Raw genomic sequence first — 25,601 nt, forward strand, 5'->3', positions numbered from 1 at the left:
AAAGGAGATCATTCCACTGTGAGGCTGTGGCAGCCAAATTGGATTCTACTCCTTTCCCACATCCAAACATATGCAATATTACTGGGTTACAAGTAGAATGTTCTCCAGCCCAGGGGTTCTCAATCCTTTTGCTTGTGTTACAAAAATTCCATCAACCTTCTGCAAGAGAACACAAGCTTTTTTTCTGTATAAAAATGAGTTACACAATGAAATATATATATATATATATTTGTTTTTACTTGCTGGTATTGGGTTTGAGTGAGGGGCATGGGCAGCAGGCTATGTTTAGGGCGCATTACATGTTGCAACTATGAGCCTGCCTGTGTGAGTGGCTAAGCTCAGTTACTGACCATTGGCTGAATGGTTGTGGTACTCAAGCTTGGGTTTAAATATTCATCTGTAAGAAAGGGGGAGAAAGGAAGAACAAGGCATAGGTGGATTGTGCAGGGCCTTGCATTCTAAATATTCTCTGGTCATTTTTGTCATATCCACATCATATTCTGTTCACTCATCACCCTGTTCTCACTGACTCATATTGGCTACTAGTCCTCACAACACCTCAATTCTTACCCTTATGTTTAAATCCTTTGCTGGCTTTGCTCCTCCCTATCTCTGCAACATGCTGCAATAGCTTTAAACCCACCAAGAAACACCAACTGTTTCTTCAGTGTAGCTTCTTGTGAAAATATGCTCCCTTTGAAAACTATTTAGAGATGAGGGAACAAACCAATATGGGGATGGAATATAAAGTGACTTAAACAGGAGGATGAGAATTTTGAACAAGGTCCTGGGAGACAAATACAGGCATGATGAGTGAGCGGGTCAAGATACAGGCAACAGAGCTTTGGATTAACGGAAGCACAAATTTGAGAAACAGGGAAAAGGGTCTCCAATAGTTCAAATACTCCCCTCTCTAACAATTTATTATGACAACTGTAGCTGTGTAAAGCAGTGCTTCTCCAAACTTCAGTGCAGTTTCAACTTCATGTTGAAAATCGAACGTGTAAGGTGTTCAGGCAGAGTAGGACGAAGAATTTGATCCACGAAAAGATCTGGGTGTGTGAATTAACTCCATCTGCTAGGCGCTAGAACTGAGCAAAACGGTGGTTCCCAACTCCACATTAAATAATACACACTCTCCTTCCCATCCTGACTTTCTATCTACATAGAGGTTCCTTTACGTTTACAGTAAAGTGAATGGAGAAATAATAAATCAGCATATTAGAACATGGGGAAATAAAGCAACCTTCTGACACCAAATGACAGAATCAACAATCGAATAAGGAGGGAGACAAAGAAAATAACAAAAACAGAAACGGAAGTAGTCAGGAGCCCCAATTCCTGAAGCTGAAACAAACAGCTGAGAAACAGTGCGAGTCCCAGAATGTGGCCACAAGCCAGCCCATCTCACTAGCAGATGGACTTAATTCACTTACTCAGAGTTAATTCACTACACATTCTAATTTGAACATCAGCCTCAATGGCTCATTCTGCTCCAGTGATGTTATGTGCAGTGACTCACTGAAGTTTGCAGAAGCACTGCTTTACACAATTGTCTAACTGTGCAAACCAGATTCCTTTCAGTGCTCACTCTGCCTGGAAATGTGAAATATAATTTTATCTGGCAAACTTTTTATCTGAGAGAAGATGCCTTTTCAATTTGAATTTTCATATATGTGTGGTGGAATGGTGGGGACCTAAAATCAATAATCAAAAAATCAATACTAGGAAATGTGGCTTTGAAAGTAATTTGCAATGGCACACATTGGTAATTTTTAGCAGAACCGGAGCCCCAGGGTAAGAACCCTTGTTCTAATCAATACTCCTTTCCTCATTCTGTTGACAGTATCGCCAAATAACATATTTCCATTGTTGGGTTCGTCATCTCAGCCAATACAATACACACTAGGATCAAACTAGAAACAATCTAAATCTATACTGATCTCACCAAGATACATTTATCAATTCCAACAATACAGCTCACCGGTGAATTTGCTGCCTAATAGTTCAGTGGTTGCACAACTGATTGAAAGGTTGGGAGGCAGGGCTGGAAACTTTAAACACAAAACTACAGCCTGTAGAATTAATGCAACACAATAACATCTGCTGAACACAGAAGTTATCTTACAGCTAAGAAAATCAGACTCGCAAAGATCAGGATATTATCTTTTGCAGGTTTTCCTAACAAAAACACATGCCATGGCCTCAGATTTCTGCAGTCTTCATTCTACAACCCTTTTTCGGATATCTCCTCCCTTTGCAAGAGCTACAAAATCCTACTGGTAAAGCAACTTACACAAACTAGGTTTGCAGAATTCTTGTAAACTGACTTTTTTTTTTAAAGTCTTAACGGAATGGTTAACTTATAACTTGTACAGTCCATTAAGAATTAGATATCCATAAAACCACAAACATTTCAACTGCAACAAATTCTAACATTTATACAAAATAGCTGTGGACACAACAAACTGATATAGATTTCAGCTTTTAAAAGTTCCATAGATGAAGGGCGTGAACTAAATTGATTTCTATAAACGATGCAGCTGAAACAAAGACAATTCCATGACCAGACATGCACTCTCTTTTGAAACAAAACGCTGCAGATTTACTGTAAGCCAATTTCACTTAAGAAGCTAAAATATTGTTCATTTTAAGCAAATTTTGTTGCAACTAAAAAGCACGACATTTTCACAAAGGAAATAATAAATGCAGCTAAGGAACCCTAGTAGGTTTTAGTAGTTTTTGAACACTTCTGAAATCTTTCATTCCGGTTTTAATAAACAAACTTACTGCAAATATATTCAGGCAAAGTAACAAGAAATAATTCCCACAGCTTATAGTCAAACAAAAAACTGTTCTCAACTGTTTCGAATCTTTCTGTTGTAACTCATGTTTTCCATCTTAAAGTTCTGTCTGAGTCCTTACTGGGCTGATACTATTTTCTGCCTTATAGCAAAGTAAACCTTTCGTATCCCACTGCTTAGAAACAAAACATAATCTAGCAGTTAAAAAAATTATCAGCAAGCCACTCAGTTGGTAATAAACTGCTACCAGAACACTGACAAAGAATAAAAATAGATGGACCACCGGGCATCAACTTAATTCTTTACGCAGAGAGTGGTTGGGGTGTGGAATGGACTGCCTGCAGTGATAGTGGAGTCAGACACTTTAGGAACATTTAAGCGGTTATTGGATAGGCACATGGAGCACACCAGGATGATAGGGAGTAGGATAGCTTGATCTTGGTTTTAGATAAAGCTCGGCACAACATCGTGGGCCGAAGGGCCTATTCTGTGCTGTACTGTTCTATGTTCTAATTGCTGGAAATAACAGTGGCACACCCTGCCCAATTGACCCTGAAAAGTCCTCCGTGTACATCTGGGGACTTGTGTCAAAATTGAGAGAGCTGTCCCACACAGACTCGTCAGGCAACAGCCTGGCATAGATGTGCTCATCGAATCATACTTCATCGCCAATGTCCCAGGCTCCATGATCACTATTCCTGCTTATGTTCTGTCCCACTGGCAGCACAGAGGTAGCAGAGGTGACATTACAATGAAACCTATTTGGGAGGAAGTGGTATTGGGGACATTAACTCTAGATTCCTTCAGGTCAAACAGGGACAAGGGCACCTCGTACTTATTACCACCTACTGCCTAACCTCACCTGATGAATCGGTGCTCCTCCATGCTGAACATCATTTGCAAGTAGCACTGAGAGCAGCCAGGGCACGGAATGTAGTCTTGATGACGGACGTCAATCCCTATCACCTAGAGCGGCTCCATGCCATGAGTCTGGCTGAGTCCTGAAGAACAGACCTGCAGACTTGGCCTCCAGAAGTGTGAAACAACCAATGAGGGGAGGAAATCAACTTGGCCTCATCCCCACTAATCAACCTGTTAGAGATGCACTTGTCCATGACAATATTGGTCGGAGCGATCGCTCCACCATCCTGTTGGAGACAAAGTCCCTTCTTCACTGAAGACATTGTCCATTGTGTTAAATCATGCTAAGTGGGGTAGATTCAGGAGACCTCGCAGCTCAAAACTGGGCATCCATGAGATTCTGTGGGTCAACAGTAGCAGCAGAATTGTATTCAACCATAATTTATACCTAGCACATCCCTCACTCTATTATCACCATTAAGCCAGGGAACCAACCCAAGTTCCAGTAGTGGTGGAGAACAGCATGCCAGAAGCAGCATCAGGCATCCCTAAAAATTGGCTGCCAACCTGGTGAAGGTACAATACACGACAAACAGCAGAACCAGCATAACATAGTCAGAGTGATCCCAATGGCTCAGATCAAAGCCCTACAGTCTGACCACATCCAGAAGAGAATGGTGGTGGACGACACTTGAACAACTAATTGGAGGAGGTAGTTATCAAACATCCTCATCTTCAATGATGAGGAAGCCCTGTATATCAGTGCAAAAGACAAGATGAAGCATTTGCAAACCATCTTGACCCATAAGTGTCAAGTTAATGATCTAACTTGGCTTTCTCATGAGGTCCACAGCATCACAGATGCCAGTCTTTTGCCAATTTGATTCATTCCAAGTGATACCAAGAAACGGATGAATGAAACGGATGTAGTAAAGACTATGAGCCCTAACAACATCCCAGCTGTATTCCAGAAGAGCTCCAGAACGCACCATGACCCTAGCCAAGCTTTTACAGTACAACTACGACACTGGAAGCTTGGCATTACCCTGGACAAAGCAGCCCGCTTGATTGACACCCCCATCCACCACTGGTGCAGAGTGGAAACAGTGTGAACTATCCACAGGATGCACTGCAGCAACTTACAGAGGCTCCTTCCAAACCCACAACCTCTACCATATAGAATAGCAGACACATAGGATTACCACCACCTGCACGCTTCGCACCTGCAAGTCACACATCATCTTGACTTGGAACTACATTGCCACTCTTTCAATGAAGTTGGATCAATATCCTGGAACTCATTCCCAATTAGCTTCATGATTATATCCTTCATCATATGGAACAACAGTTCAAGAAGAAAAGATACACAAAAAGTTCATATGCAGTATCTGATGTTCTTATAACTTAAGAATTTTGTTTTAGAATGGGTCAAATTTTTCACGACTCTGGGCCCGATTTTACCATTGCGTCGCGCCCGTTTTTGGGTGCGAAAACGTGATAAAGTCGGGCGTGAGGCCGTTAACGCGATCCGTGCCCGCGCAGATTGCCACTTTACCGAGGCCTGGGAATGGCCGCGATCCGATTCACGCCTGAAACGGGCGCAACGACGAATTAAATGCAATTGCATGCATTTAAATTGAATTGATGAACTGCCCGTCCAACTGTATCAACATTTCCCCCTTTACCATCGCGTTTGCCAATCCGGAATCGGGTCGAAATGGACATGCTAAATGAAAGTCTGATTCGGGCGCTGTCATTCTCTGGGGTGGGTGGGAGGAATGAGGCCAGATCGTTATCTGGCTTGGGAGGGGGGAAGGAATATAATGTATCTCTGGTGGGATGAGGGGGAGGAGGCCAGATGGATCTCTGGTGGGTGGCATTGGGGGGGGGGCAGGGGTCGCGATCGGTCTGGGTTGGGAGGGGAGAAAGAGTGGAAGTGTGGATAAGGGGGCCATCGCTCCCTCTTTTCGCTCCCGGTCCGCTTTCTCCGCTTTGTGCAGCCCGGGAGTGATCTGACACGGGCGCACTTTTTCAAATATTTTTCTAACTGTACATGCGCAGTTCAGAGCTCCGATCGTTTCGGGTGCGCTAAGCCCCGCCCACAACGCAATTCAGACTCGCGATTTTTCTTTCAGGCTGAGTGCGTATGGGGGCGCCTGAAAGCAGTTTTCCAAGTCGGATCTGAATTGCGCCCAGTTTCAGCACTTAGAATGAAAATGGTAAAATCGAGCCCTCTATGGTTCAAAGTTGCTACTAATAGAGTCTCAAGTAGGTTGGTTGTGTCTTGAATGTGAAAACTACTAATTAAACACCTCCAATTTCAAAGAATTTCTCTCTCATTTTTGCAAAACATTATTTTCTTAATGTTCCTACCTCTGAATTCACTTGCAATGTGTTTCGCTTTTCCTGCTGCACTTCCATGGCATCAGACAACATATTCTGCTTGCTCTCACTATTTGCTTGGTCCATTTCCTCAGACAGTAGATCACTGTAATACAGAGAACGTGACAAGTGTTCTGTTTTGATGGTAAAATTATATTTACTATTGGATCATAATTGGATTACATTTTGGGAGGAAACCTTTTCAAAATAATCACAAGTGCTTATAAATCAATACAAATGCTTGAGAATTGGATAAAAACAAATTACTACGGATGCTGTAACAGCTTTGACAAAGGGTCGTTTGGACTCGAAACGTCAGCTCTTTTCTCTCCTTACAGATGCTGCCAGACCTGCTGAGATTTTCCAGCATTTTCTCTTTTGGCTTAAGAATTGGATTGTGATTTGACAGTACTTTTTTCCAGCTTATATATTTTGAAATTGATGAATGGGAATGAGACAAACGCAGGATGTTCACATTTTATATTGGAAAGGTTACAATTACGCAAAAGTATGGGGAAATTTCTGGCAGTCACTTTAAAAATTGCACCCATCCAAATTCATATGTCATTAAATTTAATCTTGGTACTGTTCAATGTGAAATTCAAGCCACAAATGTCCCAAATTCAATCTCAGTCTGGGCTTAATTAGCTGATCTCAGTTTATGTATCACTATACAGTCACAAGTGATCTCCTTACCAGTGGGGAATGATGTGGGGTTAAAAAACACAAACCACTCAACAACCTGCTTCTAAATTCACGTGGACACCAGGCAAGGCCAGTTTGGGCTTGTGGTAGAAATTCCTGCATCCAGTGATGTGACCCTCACAAGGAAAAGAGTTACATTTATGTGGTCCCTCTCACCAACTGAGGGCACTTCAAGTGAAAATTGACTGCTGCGCTTTCTAAATTACAATAATGATGACAATTCAGAAGTATTTAATTGGCTGTGAAGCAGTCTGGAATGTCCTGAAGTCATGAATGAAAGGCACTATACAAATTCAATTCTTTTCTCTATGCTGCAATATAGGTTAAATTTGTAAACATGCAAACTTAAATACAAAATGGATAGCAACACCTTGGAATATCATGTAGGGAAAACAAATAACAATTTTTGATTTAATGAAAAGGTATTTTAACATGAGGCAAAAACTTATTACTGACGAGTGAATAAATATTCGCTATAAAAATGATAAATTTCAATAATTATCCAATAACATCCAAGCTATCAGAATGACAGGCAATGTCCAAATATAGAATATTTACAGGTTCATGGTTCATTATGCATGCAGTTCCTGGTGAGACCATTTTCAGAAGGAAATCAGAAGAAAATAAAATCACATGACAAGCTAAAATTTCCGAAAAGGTTTGAATAGTTGAGTGACATTATTTCCATGATTATTAGGCACTCTGGCCTACATGTAATTAAATAGCTGATGTAACCAAGCTAGCAGTGAAGAGGCATAATCTTCATGGGCCACGACTAAATTGCGTTGGGACATTTTCCTGTGTCCATTTCAGACCCAAACTACTGAATTGATAAAGTCTACTTGGAGTGTGATATATAAGCTCTGGCTGCCACATCCAGGAACTGGCTGACAAAGAACAGTACAGCACAGGAACGGGCCCTGCGGCCCTCCAAGCCTGCGCCAATCACATTTCCCTATCTAAACCAACCGCTTATATCTCTCTATTCCCCATTTGTTCATATGCCTATCAAGATAAGTCTTAAATGTGGCTAACGTAACTGTCTCAACCACCTCACTTGGCAGTGCATTACACACCCTCTGTGTAAAAAACTTCACCCGCACATCTCCACTGAACCTTTCCCCCCTTATCTTGAACTTGTGCCCCCTGTGATTGTCATTTCCACTTGGGGAAAAAGCTTCCAACTGTTCACCCTATCTATATCTCTCATCATTTTATAAACTTCTATCAGATCGTCCCTCAGCCTCCGTCTTTCTAGGGAGAACAATCCCAGTTTATTCAATCTCTCTTCATAGCTAATCCCCTCCATATCAGGCAACATCCTGGTAAACCTTTTCTGCACTCTCTCCAAAGCCTCCACGTCCTTCTGGTAGTGTGGTGACCAGAATTGGTCACCAATGGCTCTGTTAAGTACTCAAAAAAGAATCAGAAGGAGCTGGAGTCCACCTTCTGGTTCCACAAAGCAACTTTAGCTACCCAGCCGGCCATTTCCTGAATTCCTCCCCTCCATGGACTCCAATATTGGCAAGGCCCAGACAAGCAAGCTGCATCAGGGAGCCTCGAATGACCTGGATTATAAAGTTTCTTTATTTGTTGTCGCAAGTAGGCTTACATTAACACTGCTGCATTAACAAGTTGTGAAAATCCCCTAGTCGCCACACTCCGGCGCCTGTTTGGGTACAGTGAGGGAGAATTTAGCATGGCCAATGCACCTAACCAGCACGTCTTTCAGACTGTGGGAGGAAACCGGAGCATCCGGAGGAAACTCACACAGACACGAGGAAAATGCGCCGACCTTGCAAAGACAGTGACCCAAACCGGGAATCAAACCCGGGAAGTGCTAACCATTGTGCCACCATGCTGTATCATATGTCGGCGCAGGTTTATGGGCTGAAGGGCCTGTTCCTGTGTTACACTGAACTTTCTTCTTTAAGCATAGTAAGTGGATGAGCATTGAAAGTAGATACTTCACTTCTACAGGCTGTTTGTCGACAGTGAAAGTAGATTAAAATACAACAGAATTGATTATTTTGCAACAGGTAGTGATTGCACATTTTGAGATTAATATTGAGATTTGGTAAAAAATCATGCAATCACAAGATCTTGTGTACAAACTCTAATTGTGCACCAGTAGTCACAAGTAAACACGAGGTTATGGAGCATCTGACACCAGATTTCAAATTAGGACAGGCAGAATTTAGAATTCATTACACCAATAAATCACGAGACGAAAGGCCAGGATTGAAGGAGTCTCCGCTGAAAGTCATGACACAAGGCAGGACTAATATCTGAGGTGGAAGCATTGTTGCAATAATACCCCATCACAAGACATTCCGACCTCCTGTGAAAGTCACATTCACTGAGGACATAGTGTGTTAAGGAGCAGAAACCCATCACACCACCCCCACACGAACACATCACAGGGAAAAGATACCAAAGGCTGCAAACTGCAGGGTTTTGAAGCTAAGCCAGATGAGCTTTGTGCTTGGAGTTTCGGGCGTCTGAACCCCTCGGTTAGATTAGCACCATGCAACTCAGTTTTATTTATCTGCAGCGAGGACAAAAAATAAAATCTGTGCGTTCCCATGGCAACCACATCAGCAAACGCCAAGCTACATCTTGGCCACCTCTTTTGTATCAGACACCCAAATTCCCTAATGTAATAGCACTCCTGACAAGTCCCAGTGCCCTGCCTCTTGTGTAACATCAAAGACATAGTGATTAATCATTCTCCTCTCTGGAGATGACACACAGAGGTAAAAAAAACCTGCATCCTAAATTAGAAGAACTTGTTACCTGGGAAAGCAATCCGTCACAGCAGCGTATCTAAGAAATAACTCCATCTGCTGCCCATCAACACATTTCTCAGAATAAGCCCTGCTGTCAGGCATCAGGTTAAAAAAAAAGGTTATTTCATCTTTTGCCAATCCCAAGTAATCGAAATGTGAATTATTCCAACTGGTTTAAATTTTTTTCCCCGTCTGCCTTTTGATCTGTCCCCTTTCTTCCATTTCTTTAGGGATATTCAGCATTGCTGCGTGGTTGTGATTAGGCACCCCTAGATAGCTGACATGGCTCATTTGAGCACTCCACAATTCCCAACCAATTCTGATTAACTGTTCATTTGAACTCGCCAACACAGGAGATGGTGATCACTGGAACTTTAAATGCAGTCTGAGCTCTCCGCATCCACATGAAGCATTAACATGTATTTCATGTTCTATTGGAATAGGCCACGGAGTCTTGTTAAATTGTATAGTTAAACTGTGCAGATCCATTGGATGTTTGATGCTCCCCCTAGTTAAGTGCTTTCCACAAGAATAAAAATGTAAGCAAAGCTACACTATTCTCCAGAGGTGAGCAAAATCAGTACATGAAAGTAGGAAGGTCAACGATAGATGCTTGCATCTACCTCGGAATGAATAGTTCAATTATTTTCTGTTGGTACCGTGGTTCCAATGATTTTTTTGTCTAGCTAGCTGTGTATTATGAAGCCACACGCTTTCCAGAGATTAGGTATTAAAGTGTTCTCACGCTGACTGTGCTGTTGCCCAAAATCCTTCATTGGATTATGGCCCAAATTGAGTTTGTCCTTCAGACTTCTCCATTCTGCTGTGTTTTGGTTGTGTGCCATTGGAACTGCACCTTCTTTAAGAAGCTAACAAGTTTAAGTGTGTTGGTGTCTGATGGTGAAACTTTGTACAAAGATTGCTGAAAACTTAGTGAAGCACTCCAAATCTTAGCATAACTTTTACATTCTGCTGAAAGACAGCTCCAGACAAATTTTAAAATTGAGCACTGAGGAGGTAACTAATTTTTGCAAATTGTTCAATTTTAATACCTTACCTTTCATATGACGATGGTTGCACTACTGAGGATACAGAAGATGAGAACATGTCCTTACTGGGATCCATAGGAGATGGTAATGCAGCTTTTACAGGACCCGTAGAAGGTAAGAACACCACTTGTCCAGGATCCTCAGGCAGAGAAGGTGGGACTTTTGTAACAAATACATCTACAGTTTTTTCCAGGTTGTCAGATGCCAAAGAGTAACATGGATGTCCAACATCTCTTTGGTTTTGTTTCAAACTGTAGTTTGACCCTGAACCATAATTATCACCTTCAGATGACACCTTTGATTCCTGTCCTTGGTTTGACTTGTCAACGCTATCATTTTCAGACTCAGAGCTACTGGCTTTGAAGTTCATTGACAGGAAGGGAATCTGAAAAATAAAGAGTTAAAAATAATTTTAGAAAGCTATTTTCAAAATATGTCATTCAATATATGTGGTTTCAGGTCAAAGATACAAGTTAATTGTATAAATTCAAATAAAGTCCAACATGAACTGAATCAAACTGGAAGTGCTTTACCCAAGTCATAACTTAAATAGAGAAAAAAAAGCTTACAATACAAGAGGAAACCATTTGGTAGCTCTTTGCTGGAACTATAACAGATAAAATATTTTTTCCACCAACGTGTAATCTTTACTTTTATTTTCTTCTTATTCTACTCTGAAAGGCATAGTTTTGTACCATTCTGTCAGCATAAGCAATGAACAATGAACTCGCACTGTAAATGACATCAAAACTTATTTTTAATATTATTGGATTAAGACTTTGCTGATAAGGCCTCATCCCTGCGATAATCCTCATTGGGAACCACTGAAGTCCATGTGGAAAAGATATTCCAATAATGCTGTGAGACAGGCAGTTTCAAGAATTTGACCAGCAACAACGAGGAACAAATCTTTATGTCCCAGTCAGGGTCGTGTGTGACTCAAGGTCTTAGAGGTGACTATGTCCCCATGCATCAACTGCACTTGTCCTTCTAGGAATTGGACTTCCATTATGACTTAAGCTTGTATCCATGGATGACAATTCACTTCCTACACAGGTCACTGGCAGCAATCAAGTTCATATCCAATTCTTGGCTTAGTGTCACAGAGGACAACAGCAATGACTTCAGAACGAACTGGACTGAGATGGCTCAGGTTTTGTAACGTAGATTTAATACTGAAATACCACTTGAATAGATTTTTGTTTCAGAAAACTATATTTTTCACAAACACAAAGTTAGTTTATGAGACAGTACTAGAAATATGGGTTACCCAGAATCAGCACTTTGTTGGAATGCATAGAACCAGAATAATTACAGTTCAGTACAAGGCCATTCAGTCCATCATGTCTATGCCAGCTCTCTGTAAGAGCAATTTGTTTGGTGTCACTCCACCCCCTTTCCCCATAGCCCTGCAAATCTTTCCTCTTCAGATAATGATCCAATTCTCTTTTGAAAGTCATGAATGAATCTGCCTCCACCACACTCTCAGACAGCACATTCAAGATCCTAACCACCTGGTGTGTGCAAAAATGATACCTGAAGCTCCACCCGTGGGTGTTAATGCTGCAGTGATAGGGGGTTTATGCAATAAAGTGACTCTTGATCACAGCAGCATCTGCACTCATTGGTGACTACCATCACAGGTATGGACCAAGATGCGAAAAACAACAATATCTGTGAAGACCCGATAACAATAAACTGAACATTTCTGTTATGTCTTTGGAAAATAAATGCTGCCACATTTGGGTCTTTTTGTACACTTGGATCTCAATTTGGCAGCACTTAACTTTACTGGACAGATTGTCTGGCATGGATTCAAGAAGCTTCATTTGCAGCAGGTCACCGAAACACAATATGAGGTGTTGTCACCCAAGTAGACATTAGGCAATTCAGTGTAAAGCAGGGATTGAACCTGTGACCTCCCCATTTTGTATGGCTCAGAAATGTACCATTTTGTGTTTTAACCCAGTGATCCAGTCATCAGTATAACTGGTGAGGGAGACAAACTCCTCTAGAGGTTAAGTGCCACTGCAGCGACATGTATTTTTCTCCAGCAAAATTGGCTGCAATGACAAACTGAAGACAGGAGATGGAGCCAGATATCAGACATAAAAATTGCCTCCTTTATGAAATAAAATAGCATGTTGTTCCGTCTGTTTTGCTAACAATAATTTATATGCCGTATTACAAGAATGATTAAAACTTGATCAACAGGTGCTACATTTTAACATGACCAAATAACAGTGCAAAGCTATCCAGCATTGTGTAGAATAAAATTTCATGGAGATTTTTGAGAAAATAAAATTGCCACATCAAATTAAATTGGATATTAGGAATACATTGCAAACTTACGTCCAGATGTAGAGCTTGCTGATTTTGCTCCCGATCTGAGTAAGTGTTATCTTTGGTATTTTTTACCCAAACATCCACAGATTCTACTGTAGGGATCACATCATCATCTTCACTAGATATATCATCTTCCTCATCATCCTCTTCAATTGTAGAATCACAACTTTGGCCTTTCAAACTTTAAACAGACATGATTTTCCCAACATTAGTCTTATGACTTCACAAATTTAAAGTTCAAAGTTTAACAGGCACATGAAAAACATTTTCACTTTTTGAAAAATGATTCTTTTTTTTAAAACTCTTGATAAAACGACAGTCAGCACTATAATAAGGAAAAGCGACAGTTTAAAGTTTTACCTGATGTCATCTTTCTCCCAGTTCCCAGCTGCTTTTTCTGAAAATAAAAAAACAGAAAATATTTGTAACTAACACAGATCTGAACATTAAATTTTGCATTAAAATTTCACTCCCTAAATATAATGAACTAATGTCATATACTAGTGGCCTTACTAATTTGTTTGTTAGTGTTGAATACTAAGGTCTCCATTATATAATTGCAGTTAACATTCATTTTGTCATCAGTGTCTCTTCCAGCCATCAAAAAAGCCATTATTAACTGTACCTTTTGTGTAATCTTTCTGTTCTTAAAATAACTAACACACTTCAGGGCTCAGGACCATGGGATCTATTTCTGACTGAATTCAACATGGGCACTCGGGAGTAGGATAGCGTTAGGTTCATTTGATCACACTAATGACTCTTACCAGTTCACTGATGATTGGGTAAGACAGATAAGAGCAGGAATTGGTAACGTCAGATTTATGTTATTGATTATATGGCATAATCTTTGTAATCTTCCTGTTGGGGAGCACTTCAGCGATCACGGGCATTCGGCCTCTGATATTCGGGTAAAAGTTCTCCAAGGCGGCCTTCACGACACACGACGGCGCAGAGTCGCTGAGCAGAAACTGATAGCCAAGTTCCGCACACACGAGGATGGCCTCAACCAGGATATTGGGTTCATGTCACACTATTTGTAACCCCCACAGCTTGCCTGGACCTGCAGAGTTTCACTGGCTGTCTTGTCTGGAGACAATACACATCTTTTTAGCCTGTCTTGATGCTCTCTCCACTCACGTTATCTGTATCTTAAAGACTTGATTAGCTGTAAGTATTCGCATTCCAACCATTATGCATGTAAATTGAGTCTGTCTCTTTATATGCCCTGTTTGTGAACAGAATTCACACTCACCTGAAGAAGGGGCTTGGAGCTCCGAAAGCTTGTGTGGCTTTTGCTACCAAATAAACCTGTTGGACTTTAACCTGGTGTTGTTAAACTTCTTATAATCTTTTACACCAGAGAACAGTAAGTAGTCTCACAACACCAGGTTAAAGTCCAACAGGTTTATTTGGTAGCACCAGCTTTCGGAGCGCTGCCCCTTCATCAGAATCTTTCTAAGATTCTAAGGTGAGTGACTCACCTGATGAAGGGGCAGCGCTCCGAAAGCTCGTGCTATCAAATAAATCTGTTGGACTTTAACATGGTGTTGTGAGACTACTTACTGTGCCTACCCAAGTCCAACGCCTGCAACTCCACATCATGGACACCAGAGAACAACATTGCAACTTAAGAAAGCACAATGTGATTAACTCTGCAATTTGCACAAAACTTGCATTTTTGAGATATCCCCTTAACCCTAAGTGAAACTATACTATGTTAGTTCTGGGAAAGTAATTTGCCATTAAATTTTCTGGCTGTGAGGTCATTTCTACAAAGTAACTTAGTGACTTGACATCACTATGGAGAGAAGATATGGGTAATCAAGAAAGGCAAATAGAAGCTATCTGCAGAAGAACTCACACAGAACTTCCAGTGCTCAGGAGAAGCAAGCAGGGCTATTTACAAAAGAGATCAGGTTTTCTGTTTTGCTGTAAGAAGAACACACAGAACCCCTGCAGCTCTTGGTGAGACTATGTGCAAGCTAGCTGAAAGGGAATGAAAGCTAAAACCCAAAACACACTAAAAGGTTGAGTGCTTGTGCTAAATGAGAGCAGACTGTGAAGCGGGATGCTGTTGTTTGGTCGGTTGAAAAGGAACTCTGGAAAGTCAGGCCACCAGAGGAGTGAGAGACCAGAGGGAGAAAGGATTTGTGGAAGTGGACTGGATTGTACCAGGGGGTTTCAGATGAAATAAAACTGCCAGAGATAGCAATTCAAAGGCCAAATCCAGTGAGTGGGAAAAGTGAGAGATCTTATTTGCCGAAGGCAGGATTTGAAAGACTTTGGGGGGGAATTTTCCTGTCCTGCCCACCAAGGGAAAAGTAGCAGGCAGGGGGCAGACTACGCAAAGGTCCATAGACCTCGGGTGGGATTTTCTGGTTTTGGGGCAGTTGGTTGCATCAACTGTTTAAAGTGAAATCCATTGTTTTTATTGACATAGCATTTGTCTGTTAATGCATGCTTAATATATGTTGATTTAGCATTTGATTTTTTTCAGTAAAAGTTTTAAAAGTGAAATCTTGTCCTTCAGTTCCTTTCATTGGGGTAATCTGGGGATTCCTTTTTTTTCAGGTTATTTGTCTCCACTGGGTTCATAACAGCATAAAAATCAGCTTCCAGAGCTGGGCTCACACTACCATTGCTGTGCATCAAATGCACTAATCTTCATACATTTAGACCTTTAAATAGCAAAGTTGCAATGATGTAATATCCAGTGAACACTGAACATGAAGTAATATCACTAGTTTCTGTTAATTTTATACAATAGTACTTGTTACAAAATATTTTCAAATCACAGAAATTGGAAATTTGTAATCTTAAAGTCCCTTCCTGAGGATTTTCCACTCACCAAATGTATTTCATTATCAAAATCATACGATAGAAAGATGCCAAAATACTGACACCAGGATTGTTTTAACCACTTCAATTTCTTGCAACAAGATAAAGCACTGTAACAGTACATTAGCAACTTAAAAACAAGATTAGGGATAATGGTGTTAATGTTTGTTAAATTGTCCAGATATTCATGTTATCAATAAATGAAGGAATATCAATTCTTTGGAATTGTAAATTCAGCAAGTAAAAACATGTCTGCACCAACCTTCTAATGAAAGTATTTGTTCAGTTTGGAGCAGTTCTCGCTGTTCTGTTAAACCCATCACATTCAACCCTTTCCACTGACATACTTGAATCGCCAAAGAATTAGCCTTCAAAGCACGACTATACCAGCCTTTACCACAGAGCGCTCCTGCAAATAGATAATGACCCTAAGAGGGAGAGAAAAACAATACTCAGTATACAGTATAAATAGTCAATACACAAATGCATGAGAACTGGCAATAAGCAAGTTACTAATATGTCCTACATGAATACTCTGGTCACACATAGTTAATATAGGTACAGAACTTTGTCCCAACTTATTACACAGACTTCAGAACCTGAGAATTTAAAAATTTTAATTTGAAGTTTATTCATTAGTGTCACAAATTGGCTTACTTTAACACTGCAATGAAGTTACTGTGAAAACCCCCAAGTCACCACACTCCGGCGCCTGTTCGGGTACATTGAGGGGGATTTTAGCATGGCCAATGCACCTAACCAGCACGTCTTTCGGACCGTGGGAGGAATGGGGCAACAGTGTCAGATGGAAAAAAAGTATCTATGAATGATATTAAGCCCATTAATAGAGGTCCTGCCAACAAACATACTAGCAGCTCTGCAATTTACAAATATTGAAGAGACTGAACAGAGTACTAAATGTACCGAAATACAAATACAATACTTCCTAGGAGTGGCAATCAGCATCAGATTGCCACTCTATTCACTTAGCTGCACTTAATCTCCTAAGTGCCTGACTCAGGCTGGGTGAGATTCAGGCAGCACAGCACATCCTGGCTCCATTGTCAAAGTCCAAAAGCAGCAAGCCAAAGGAGAACACTCCCACTTTTCTTTTTACAGCATTGGCTGCCGTAAAATGAGTTTAAAGGTCCCAATGAAAATAACAGGCCAGGGAGAAGTCTTTAAGGTAAGTAGGTGGGATTTGGGGGTGGAACGGGGAGGGGCCTTATGTGGGCCCTGGTCAAGATCTTCAAAGTTAAAAGTGCTTTTATTCCCTCTAACTTGTTTATCGTAACTATTGAGTTGTAGGTAAACAAGACATGCCTTTTTTTTTATGACTGAGGCGTGAGCAGTTGGGGTGGACAGAGGCCCCTGGGGGCTCGGGGGTGTGAGTGGAGTAACATGGGGCGTCTGTGTAGTATTGTACAAAGTTTACCTTGAAGCTATGAATGGTTTAAATTTTTCCAACTGTTCCTGGGTAACTGTTGATGAAAGACAGTCGAAACATCCAAGGTTTGCAGCTTAAATTGCATTTTAGAATGGTTCCCAGGGTAGAGCAATTGCCCACAGGAAGTTTGCACTTCCCAGGCAATTGCTGTGCACACATTCCATGGGAGGTTCTCCAGCACAATATTGGGCTACCCCCAAAAATGGCACCCTTGAGCTCAGATGTTACAGCCCAATATAGTTTATTTCCTGGCAATGAATAAAAACTTCAACTTAAGAAGTTTAAAGTTCAAGTGCATTAGTAAGCTTCAGCAAGGACATCATTACTACAAAAGGGATCCAAAGATTTGCCACAACAGTGTCACCAAAGGAAAAAAAGTGCCTTCGCCAACTCATACTATATGCAAGATATAAGATGTGACTTCTAAGCAATAATTATATGGGGTTCAGATACCACTGAACTTTTGTGCTTATGCTGTTATCAATAGAAACCCTTAATGAAATCTAATTACCAACAAAATGTTTATGGCAAACTTACCTCTATGGAATGAGGCCGCAGGACAATACACCTTTTGGCATCACTCCATGCTTTTCTGTCAAAAGTGGCACAATGTGAACAAAATGTAGTGTACAAATAAAATCTTATAATAATAATGTTTGCACTGTATTTCAAATGAAGAGACTAAGATTCATGCATTGAAACAAATTGGGTTTTTGCTATCAAAATTAATTTTAAAATTCTACTTTCAAGAAAGAATATTTAATGATTTCTCCATGTGAGGAAAAAAAGGATAAAAGGAAATTACTGCAGATGCTGGAACCTGAAACCAAAAGAGAAAATGCTGGAAAATCTCAGCAGGTCTGGCAGCATCTGTAAAGAGAGAAAAAAAGAGCTGACGTTTTGAGTCCAGATAACCCTTTGTCAAAGCTGACCTACTGTGATTTTCCAGCATTTTCTGTCTAAGTGAGCAATTGGACCAGGAATCTCAAAAGAGATGACGGAAAAAGAAAGTCCGGTCATTGTTTTAAATGCGCAAATGCAAAAATTTTACAGGTGCACTTCTTAAAACCTGACACACAGGAAGGCGGCAAGGCCTGTTACAAGTCATAGCATTTAACATAATTCTATATTTTCAAAGGCAAAACTTCTGCAAATGGCATGTAACGATTTGACAGAGCAATGGGCAGTAACATGAAACATTTCATATGATAACCATATGCAAAAAATTTAAACATTTCACAATGTTGCTTGAACTTTGTCACAGCTACTATTCAGTATTTAGTTGGAAGGAAGACATGGAGTCTTCATGAATAAGTATTCAGAGTGAAGTGCTTAGCCCGATGATTTGGAGTGTGGCCATTACATTTTTTTCATTCAATAAAATTAGGAATTTTACTTGAGCATAATCCATCATAAAAAAAACAGAAGATATCCACTTCCTGGAGGAAGAGGAGAACTGCAGTAGTGATTCCTCTGAGGGTTATGCTTAGTATTCAACACTCTTATCACAATATCTGAACTGTTTCTGAACCGGGCTTTATATCTTCATATTTGCTGAAATCTATGAAAAGAGGGTGAGTTTTTTGATTTAAAAAGTTAGATTCAATAACGTCTGCTCGCTGGATATTGTCATTGCAAAATAATTCACTGCAATCGAACCATAGAACCATAGAATCCCTACAGTGCAGGAGGAGGACATTCGGCCCATTGAATTTGCATAACCTCCCCTCCATAAGAACACTTTATCCAGGCCCGCCTGCCCCACCTTAATTCTGTAACCCCAGGCATTTACCATGGCTAATCCACCTAACCTACACATTTTCGGACACTTCGGGCGGCACGGTAGCACAGTGGTTAGCACTGCTGCTTCACAGCTCCAGGGACCTGGGTTCGATTCCTGGCTTGGGTCACTGTCTGTGTGGAGTTTGCACGTTCTCCTCGTGTCTGCGTGGGTTTCCTCCGGGTGCTCCGGTTTCCTCCCACAGTCCAAAGATGTGCGGGTTAGGTTGATTGGCCATGCTAAAATTGCCCTTAGTGTCCTGAGATGTGTAAGTTAGAGGGATTAGTGGGTAAATATGTAGGGATATGGGGGTAGGGCCTGGCTGGGATTGTGGTCGGTGCAGACTCGATGGGCCGAATGGCCTCTTTCTGTGCTGTAGGGTTTCTATGATTCTATCTATGACTAAGGGGCAATTTAGCATGGCCAATCCACCTAACCTTTGGGCTGAGAGAGGAAATCAGAGCACTCTGAGAAAACTCACGCAGTAACAGGAAGAATGTGCAAACTGCACACAGTCACCCAAGCCCGGATTCGAATCCAGGTCCCTGGCGTGGAGAGGCAGCAGTGCTAACCATTGTGCCACAGTGTTAACCACATGCCGCCTATCAGCCAGATACCAGAACATTTTAAAACAAGAATAACCAAGAGTTCCTGATGTTTTAGGGGACTGGTGTTGACCTGGCTTCAAACCTCATTAGAAAGAAAATGAACACAATATATAAGCCGTGTTTCAGGGATACCCTGGCTGGCTCTACTCTTATCATATTGCAAGACATGCATATCTTATGGATTTAAGAGAAAAGCTCTTCAAAAACATCACCCGACCCACAAGTTGCATTAATAAAAACACAATTATCTAATTGAGATATCCAAGACTAAACTTTTCAAGTGTAATGCATTATCTAGAATTACTTTCTTTACTAAAATGACAATATTTAGTGAGAAGATGCAGACTTACTTGTACTGACACAACTGGAAATAGCAATAAGATCTCTTCTCATACAGCAAATGATTAAATGCACTACAACAAGAATTTACACAAATTACTTCTCCATACCGTAACATTTCACAGAATGCAACAAAAATCACAATGCAGAATTCGTGGTAACATAAACAAATAGAACATTTTGTTGGAATAATCTTTGCAAGCAAACATAATCCATAATTTTTAATGCCTATCCAATAATATTTTCACTGATAATCTAGGCTATATCAGCTGTCTTGAGAAATTACTTTAAAATGTTTAAATCACACATTAAGTTACATGAATAAAGAGGGATAAAACATATGAAAGATAAAGTGCTCTAGACATCTCTAGCTTTTTCTTTCCTTCATTGGGAACTGAGACTCAAAACCTGCTAATGCTCTGCAATCAGACAGTAAACGTTTGAAAAGCATCCTTAAATAACTCATCACAGTCTCAACTCCTACTTTGAAATTTCAAGCTTACCGTTTGAAAAAAAAAAATCACTACAATAAACCAACACCTTTATTACCTTAGGCCTTTTCATCTTTAGAATTGCACTTTTGGCAAGAATTGCTGCACAGAAGCCCACAACTGGATAAAATGAAATTAATTTGTGCTCAAGCCAAGGTACTAAAATGCCTACATTACCACTCTAATCCATTAGCCTTACTCATGCATTCAAAAACCTGAATGTGCATGGATTCTTAACATGGAAAGCTTACCATACGCTTATTGCTTCATTCAAAGACTTCACTGCTGCTTCATAATGCTGCTTTTTCATGTCTGATTCCCAATGTTTGTGAAATACTTTTGCTCTCTGATCATAAAAAAACAGTTAAAGATATTAATAACACTAAGCCTCAATTTGCAATGCCTGATACAAAATCAAACAAAAGAGATTCTAAAACTCTATCTTCGTTTGGCAGTATTTTTCTGTACATTGGCTATAAGGATGCTGGACATAGAAGTGGAAAAAAAAATCATGGTGAAGCAGATTAGTGATGGGGCAAACAGCTGAGGAAGCCTAACTCTGCATCAAATTTGCACTATTAAATTTAAAAGAGCAAGGGCACAGTGGTTAGCACTGCTGCCTCACAGCACCAGGGACCTGGGTTCGATTTCCGGCTTGGGTCACTGTCTGTGCAGAATTTACATGTTCTCCCTGTCTGCGTGGGTTTCCTCCAGGTGTTCCAGATTCCTCCCACAGTCCAAAAGACGTGCTGGTTAGGTGCATTGGCCATGCTAAATTCTCCTTCAGTGTGCCTGCACAGGAGCCGGAGTGTGGAAACCAGGGGATTTTCACAGTAACTTCATTGCAGTGTGAATGTAAGCCTACTTGTGACATTAATAAATAAAATAAACTGAAGAATTACTTCATTCTCCAGTAACATCCTTCACTTCAACAAGCAAAGAATGCTTTAGTATACATCTATAAAATACATAACTTTTTAGTCCAGCATGAATTGCTCATGCTCTCTGTTAATGTGAAAGAACTGTGATTATAACACTGAAAATGATTATTGATGCTAGTTTCAATGTTGCTACTGTACGGACTGTCAACAATACTGTCAGTAAGAGTTTTAACAACACCAGGTTAAAATCCAACAGGTTTATTTGGTAGCAAATGCCATTAGCTTTCGGAGCTCCGAAAGCTAATGGCATTTGCTACCAAATAAACCTGTTGGACTTTAACCTGGTGTTGTTAAAACTCTTACTGTGTTTACCCCAGTCCAACGCCGGCATCTCCACATCAACAATACTGTCTGCATAGGTGGGATAGAAGTGACAAAGGAAACCTTTGTTATGGTTCAGTTCAGAAACTCAACACTTCAGAAAGTGTTGTATGGAGCCTGCCTGAGTCATAAATTTTGCATCTTGAGTTAGGCTAGGATAAGCACGAGATGTTTCACTTCAGGTATGATTCAAGTGACCCACTAGGGACCTTTTATCAAACACAGTTTATTTAAGAATATAGTTAACATGTATAGTAAGAAAATTAGCAAGAACTTTTATCAATTACAAACAAGAAACAATCATGATGATGTATAACCCTTAAAGATCTCTACAATGTTCTAATCAAACCAAACCCATACAGAAAAAACACTTTTCACAGGTTTAACACAGCGCAGACTAATACTGGAAGTTGAGTCCTTTGGTTGGAGAATTGAAAACTCTTGTCTTGATACACTCAGAACAATTTGAAGACAAGACAGCTTCCCAAAACACCAGAGAGACTCTCGTCCAGCCCCGAACAACAGCAGATGTTCACCCTTTAGGAAAACAAGATCTTGTTTTCAGCTAACCAACAGAATTTTCAAAACAACAGGGAGAGAGGGAAAACACTTCTTTTTAGTTTGCTGTTCCTTCTAAAACTCAACTGCAGCTCAGGACTGAAAATGAAACCTTAAACTCACTGGGAAAAAACCTGTCCAAAAACACATGACCGCCCTCCTAACAATGCAGGATCGTAAAACTAATCCCAGAGTAAACACAAACAACCCCATTTAAACCACTTAAGTAGCAATAAAAGGACCCATTGTAGTCAGCCGCAACAATGAGAAAAACAAATTGAGGCTGTGAGCTGCAGAAATCATGATTGTAAAAACAGCTTTCTTAAAGGTACAGTAACATCACATCTTTTATACTGATTGTTTTTTTTGTGTTTCAAGGAACATTTTATTTAGAAAAAAGTGTGCATCTTCCCAAAATATATATTTTTTCATTCCTAATTGTAGCATTGAACATACTTGATTGAAACATATCTGAATTCATAGCATTTTGTTATAAAGTGAGGCAATATTATTTCCAAAGGGTCAGTTGAATATCTTACCTCCTCTTCCTGAAAGCACTGATCTTCAAATTGTTCAAACAGATCATTATGATCCATAGAATATTGCTTTATGAGGCTGAAATCTACAGCAAAGAAAGAAAATCCAGCTAAATTACAGAACAAGGATCAAGTTTAATCCTAAACTGCTAAAGCGTAACTTAATAGAAAATCGTGGTGACAGCAAGAGAAGTAAACAATCTGTTCTTTCATGGACTCAGCTCAATATCCTGTTAAAAAGAATTAAAAGGTTCTTATTACACGCCTTCCCAGATCATTCTACTTTGCATTATACATTGTTTAACTTTAACATGCTGCATAACATTTCTGGCATGTCATGTCCTTCAACTGTTGAACACATGTTTAGTTTTGAGTGTTCAAGAGAGGGCATTAGATGGAGCGGCGAGGCAGAAAATCGCATGGCTGATGTCAAAACAGTGTTGTATGCTGACGTCACAATCTATCCATTCTGCATACTTTCAGTGCCCATGACAAGATGGCGTTCAGTATAGGGTACACCAAACTAGGTGCTTGGAGTATGGGTGTCATTTTGACACCAAAACAACAGATGCAAGGAAGTTCAATTTTGTGGCCAAAGTTCTATCACTGATGAAATTAAGTTGATGAGGTACAGAGCAAATTCGGGACAAGCAACACAAGGTATATCAAAACATAATCTGAAGACTGACAGGAACTGGTGCAATGACTGTATATATGCATTTAAAATTGGCAATTTTTAATCATTTTTTAAAGACGGTCTTTAAAAAGTCAGAAAAGCCATGATTTTTACATGAATAATGTTTTTGAGAAGCTGACATGCATGTTTGATTTTGGACCCAAAATAGACAACGGAATAAATTAAAAACGACGTTAAATAATTCATATTAACTGTCATTCAGAATCTGATTGCATAAATAATCTTAAATGTAGAAATGTTTTAATCATTTAGTTACTAGTATTCATTTTCATTAGTATCTATATATTTACAATGAAATCAGATAATTGGCATCTCCAGTTTGATTATTAGATTTTTGGGCTTTGATCCCTGAGAAACTTGGGTCGACTTTTACACAAGGGATATGAAAAGTTAGTTTTTTAGGCCAGAAACCATGCTGCTGACTTCTACAGCAGTATATGTGCTAACTTCATAATGGCATGGTTGCAAGATCACTTTCCTGTCTGTCTTATAAACTAGGCACAATGGAACTTAAATTTTAAAGTCTTTCAAGTCTATTCATATAAATAAAGTGCTGGGCACACAAAATTTGAACAGTCTGTTTATGTAAACTAAACTAATTTGAGCTTACAACACAGGAAGATAACAGCCATTGTGAAGCAAATTGCTCGCTATCACTTTTGGTTTCCCCACTCCTGTCCTCTCTTTCCCCCTTGCTCCCCTATGTCCAGTGCCATTGGAGAATGTCTAATGGGTTAAATACATCCTAAAGTTTACCCTAAGCTCTCAACGTCTTAAGTAAATACAAAACCTAAGAATTGTTAGGAGACATATTAAGTGCATAACACAAAAAAGTCTGCAAGCCATTGGCAAATATACCAGTGAGTTAAATTTGCCATCAAATGGTATATTTCCAAAGCACACGTTTAGCATTAGCATACAGCCAATGCACCAATGTTTTCCTGCAGTACGTTTTTGCTAACTTTCAAGTGCTAGTAACTTGAAATATTTATTTTTCAACAAAATTTCAAGTGTTGTAAAATCCTTCTGGATTGAAAGATAGAGGCTCACTTTAAACAATGCATAAATTATCAACTGGATGTAGGAAAGAGTCTCAGAATTCTTGACAGACAGTAACATGTACTGAGGTGGTACTCACAATGAAGACCAGTAAGAGCAAGGACTGTAGCCATCTGCATTTTATTCCCAAAAGTTAACGTCTTCCAGACATCACGAAAAATTATTTGTTGCTTTACCACTTGTATTGCTTCTTCCAAAGTGGAACACTGAAAATAAAATCTAAATTTATTTTCTGAATTAAAATGCACACTGCATCTTCAAGACGTAATAAAGCACAAGACTCATAGCTATCATGGTAAACAGAGTGGGCGGGATTTTCCAGCTGCGCTTGGCCCAAGACCGGAAAATCCCGCCCGAGGTCAACAGACCTTTGCATGGTCCTGTCCCGTCTGCTACGAATCCCGTGGCGGGTGGGACGGGAAAATTCTGCCCAGTAAGTCGACATACTGGAATGGGGGGGTGGGGGTGAGTTAATAGGTTGTGATGAACAAAGCATCGTAGCTGTGAGGGACAGCTCGGTGGATAGGATATTAGGATGTAGATAGGCTGGAAAATTGGGCGGGGATCCTGGATTCAGGATTCAATCCTGGACCGGGGAGCGGCGCGGGCTTGGAGGGCCGAAGGGCCTGTTCCTGTGCTGTATTGTTCTTTGTTCTAACACTTCTGTCACCTGCCCTTCCTTATAGTTTCAATATATTATTAAACCTAGTTATAGATCTGTATGTAAAGAATACTACAGTTTAGTATTTTTAGCTATGTTAACCTTTGAACAAAAGTACTCTTCATATACACCAAGACCCACCCAGAACACTCCCTTTTCGCCATTTTCATGGGTGATGCATCATCTTTAGTTGAACTTATGTGATAAATATCCAGGAAATTTAAATATCAGAGGAGGAAGAAAAGCCATGAGCATACACAAAATTATTTTTATCAAATAATATTTTTAAAGGACTAAGATCTTGTTTGAATAGACTGATGTGGAGATGCCGGCGTTGGACTAGATAGGCACAGTAAGAAGTCTCACAACACCAGATTAAAGTCCAA

The 25,601-nt window shown here is 40.0% G+C and overlaps 1 protein-coding gene across 9 annotated transcripts in view; it reads right to left on the minus strand.

Moving 5' to 3' along the window:
* The window catches only part of LOC144479878 (uncharacterized), a 111,551-nt gene that overhangs the window by 61,281 nt on the left and 24,669 nt on the right, over positions 1–25,601 (minus strand). For 8 of the 9 annotated variants that reach the window (XM_078198915.1, XM_078198910.1, XM_078198918.1 and 5 more), the window contains 10 exons: positions 24,634–24,760; positions 22,802–22,884; positions 20,694–20,788; positions 19,963–20,025; positions 17,762–17,816; positions 16,040–16,205; positions 13,297–13,333; positions 12,943–13,117; positions 10,599–10,975; positions 6,039–6,153 (listed from right to left, as the gene is read on the minus strand). In XM_078198915.1, the coding sequence (XP_078055041.1) occupies positions 6,039–6,153; positions 10,599–10,975; positions 12,943–13,117; positions 13,297–13,333; positions 16,040–16,205; positions 17,762–17,816; positions 19,963–20,025; positions 20,694–20,788; positions 22,802–22,884; positions 24,634–24,760 (1,293 nt within the window). Of the gene's footprint in view, positions 1–6,038; positions 6,154–10,598; positions 10,976–12,942; positions 13,118–13,296; positions 13,334–16,039; positions 16,206–17,761; positions 17,817–19,962; positions 20,026–20,693; positions 20,789–22,801; positions 22,885–24,633; positions 24,761–25,601 lie in introns of those variants that run through there. The other variant, XM_078198919.1, reaches the window with a different exon arrangement.

This window comes from Mustelus asterias, chromosome 27 (genome assembly GCF_964213995.1).
Source record: "Mustelus asterias chromosome 27, sMusAst1.hap1.1, whole genome shotgun sequence".
Classification (NCBI taxonomy): Eukaryota; Metazoa; Chordata; class Chondrichthyes; order Carcharhiniformes; family Triakidae; genus Mustelus; species Mustelus asterias.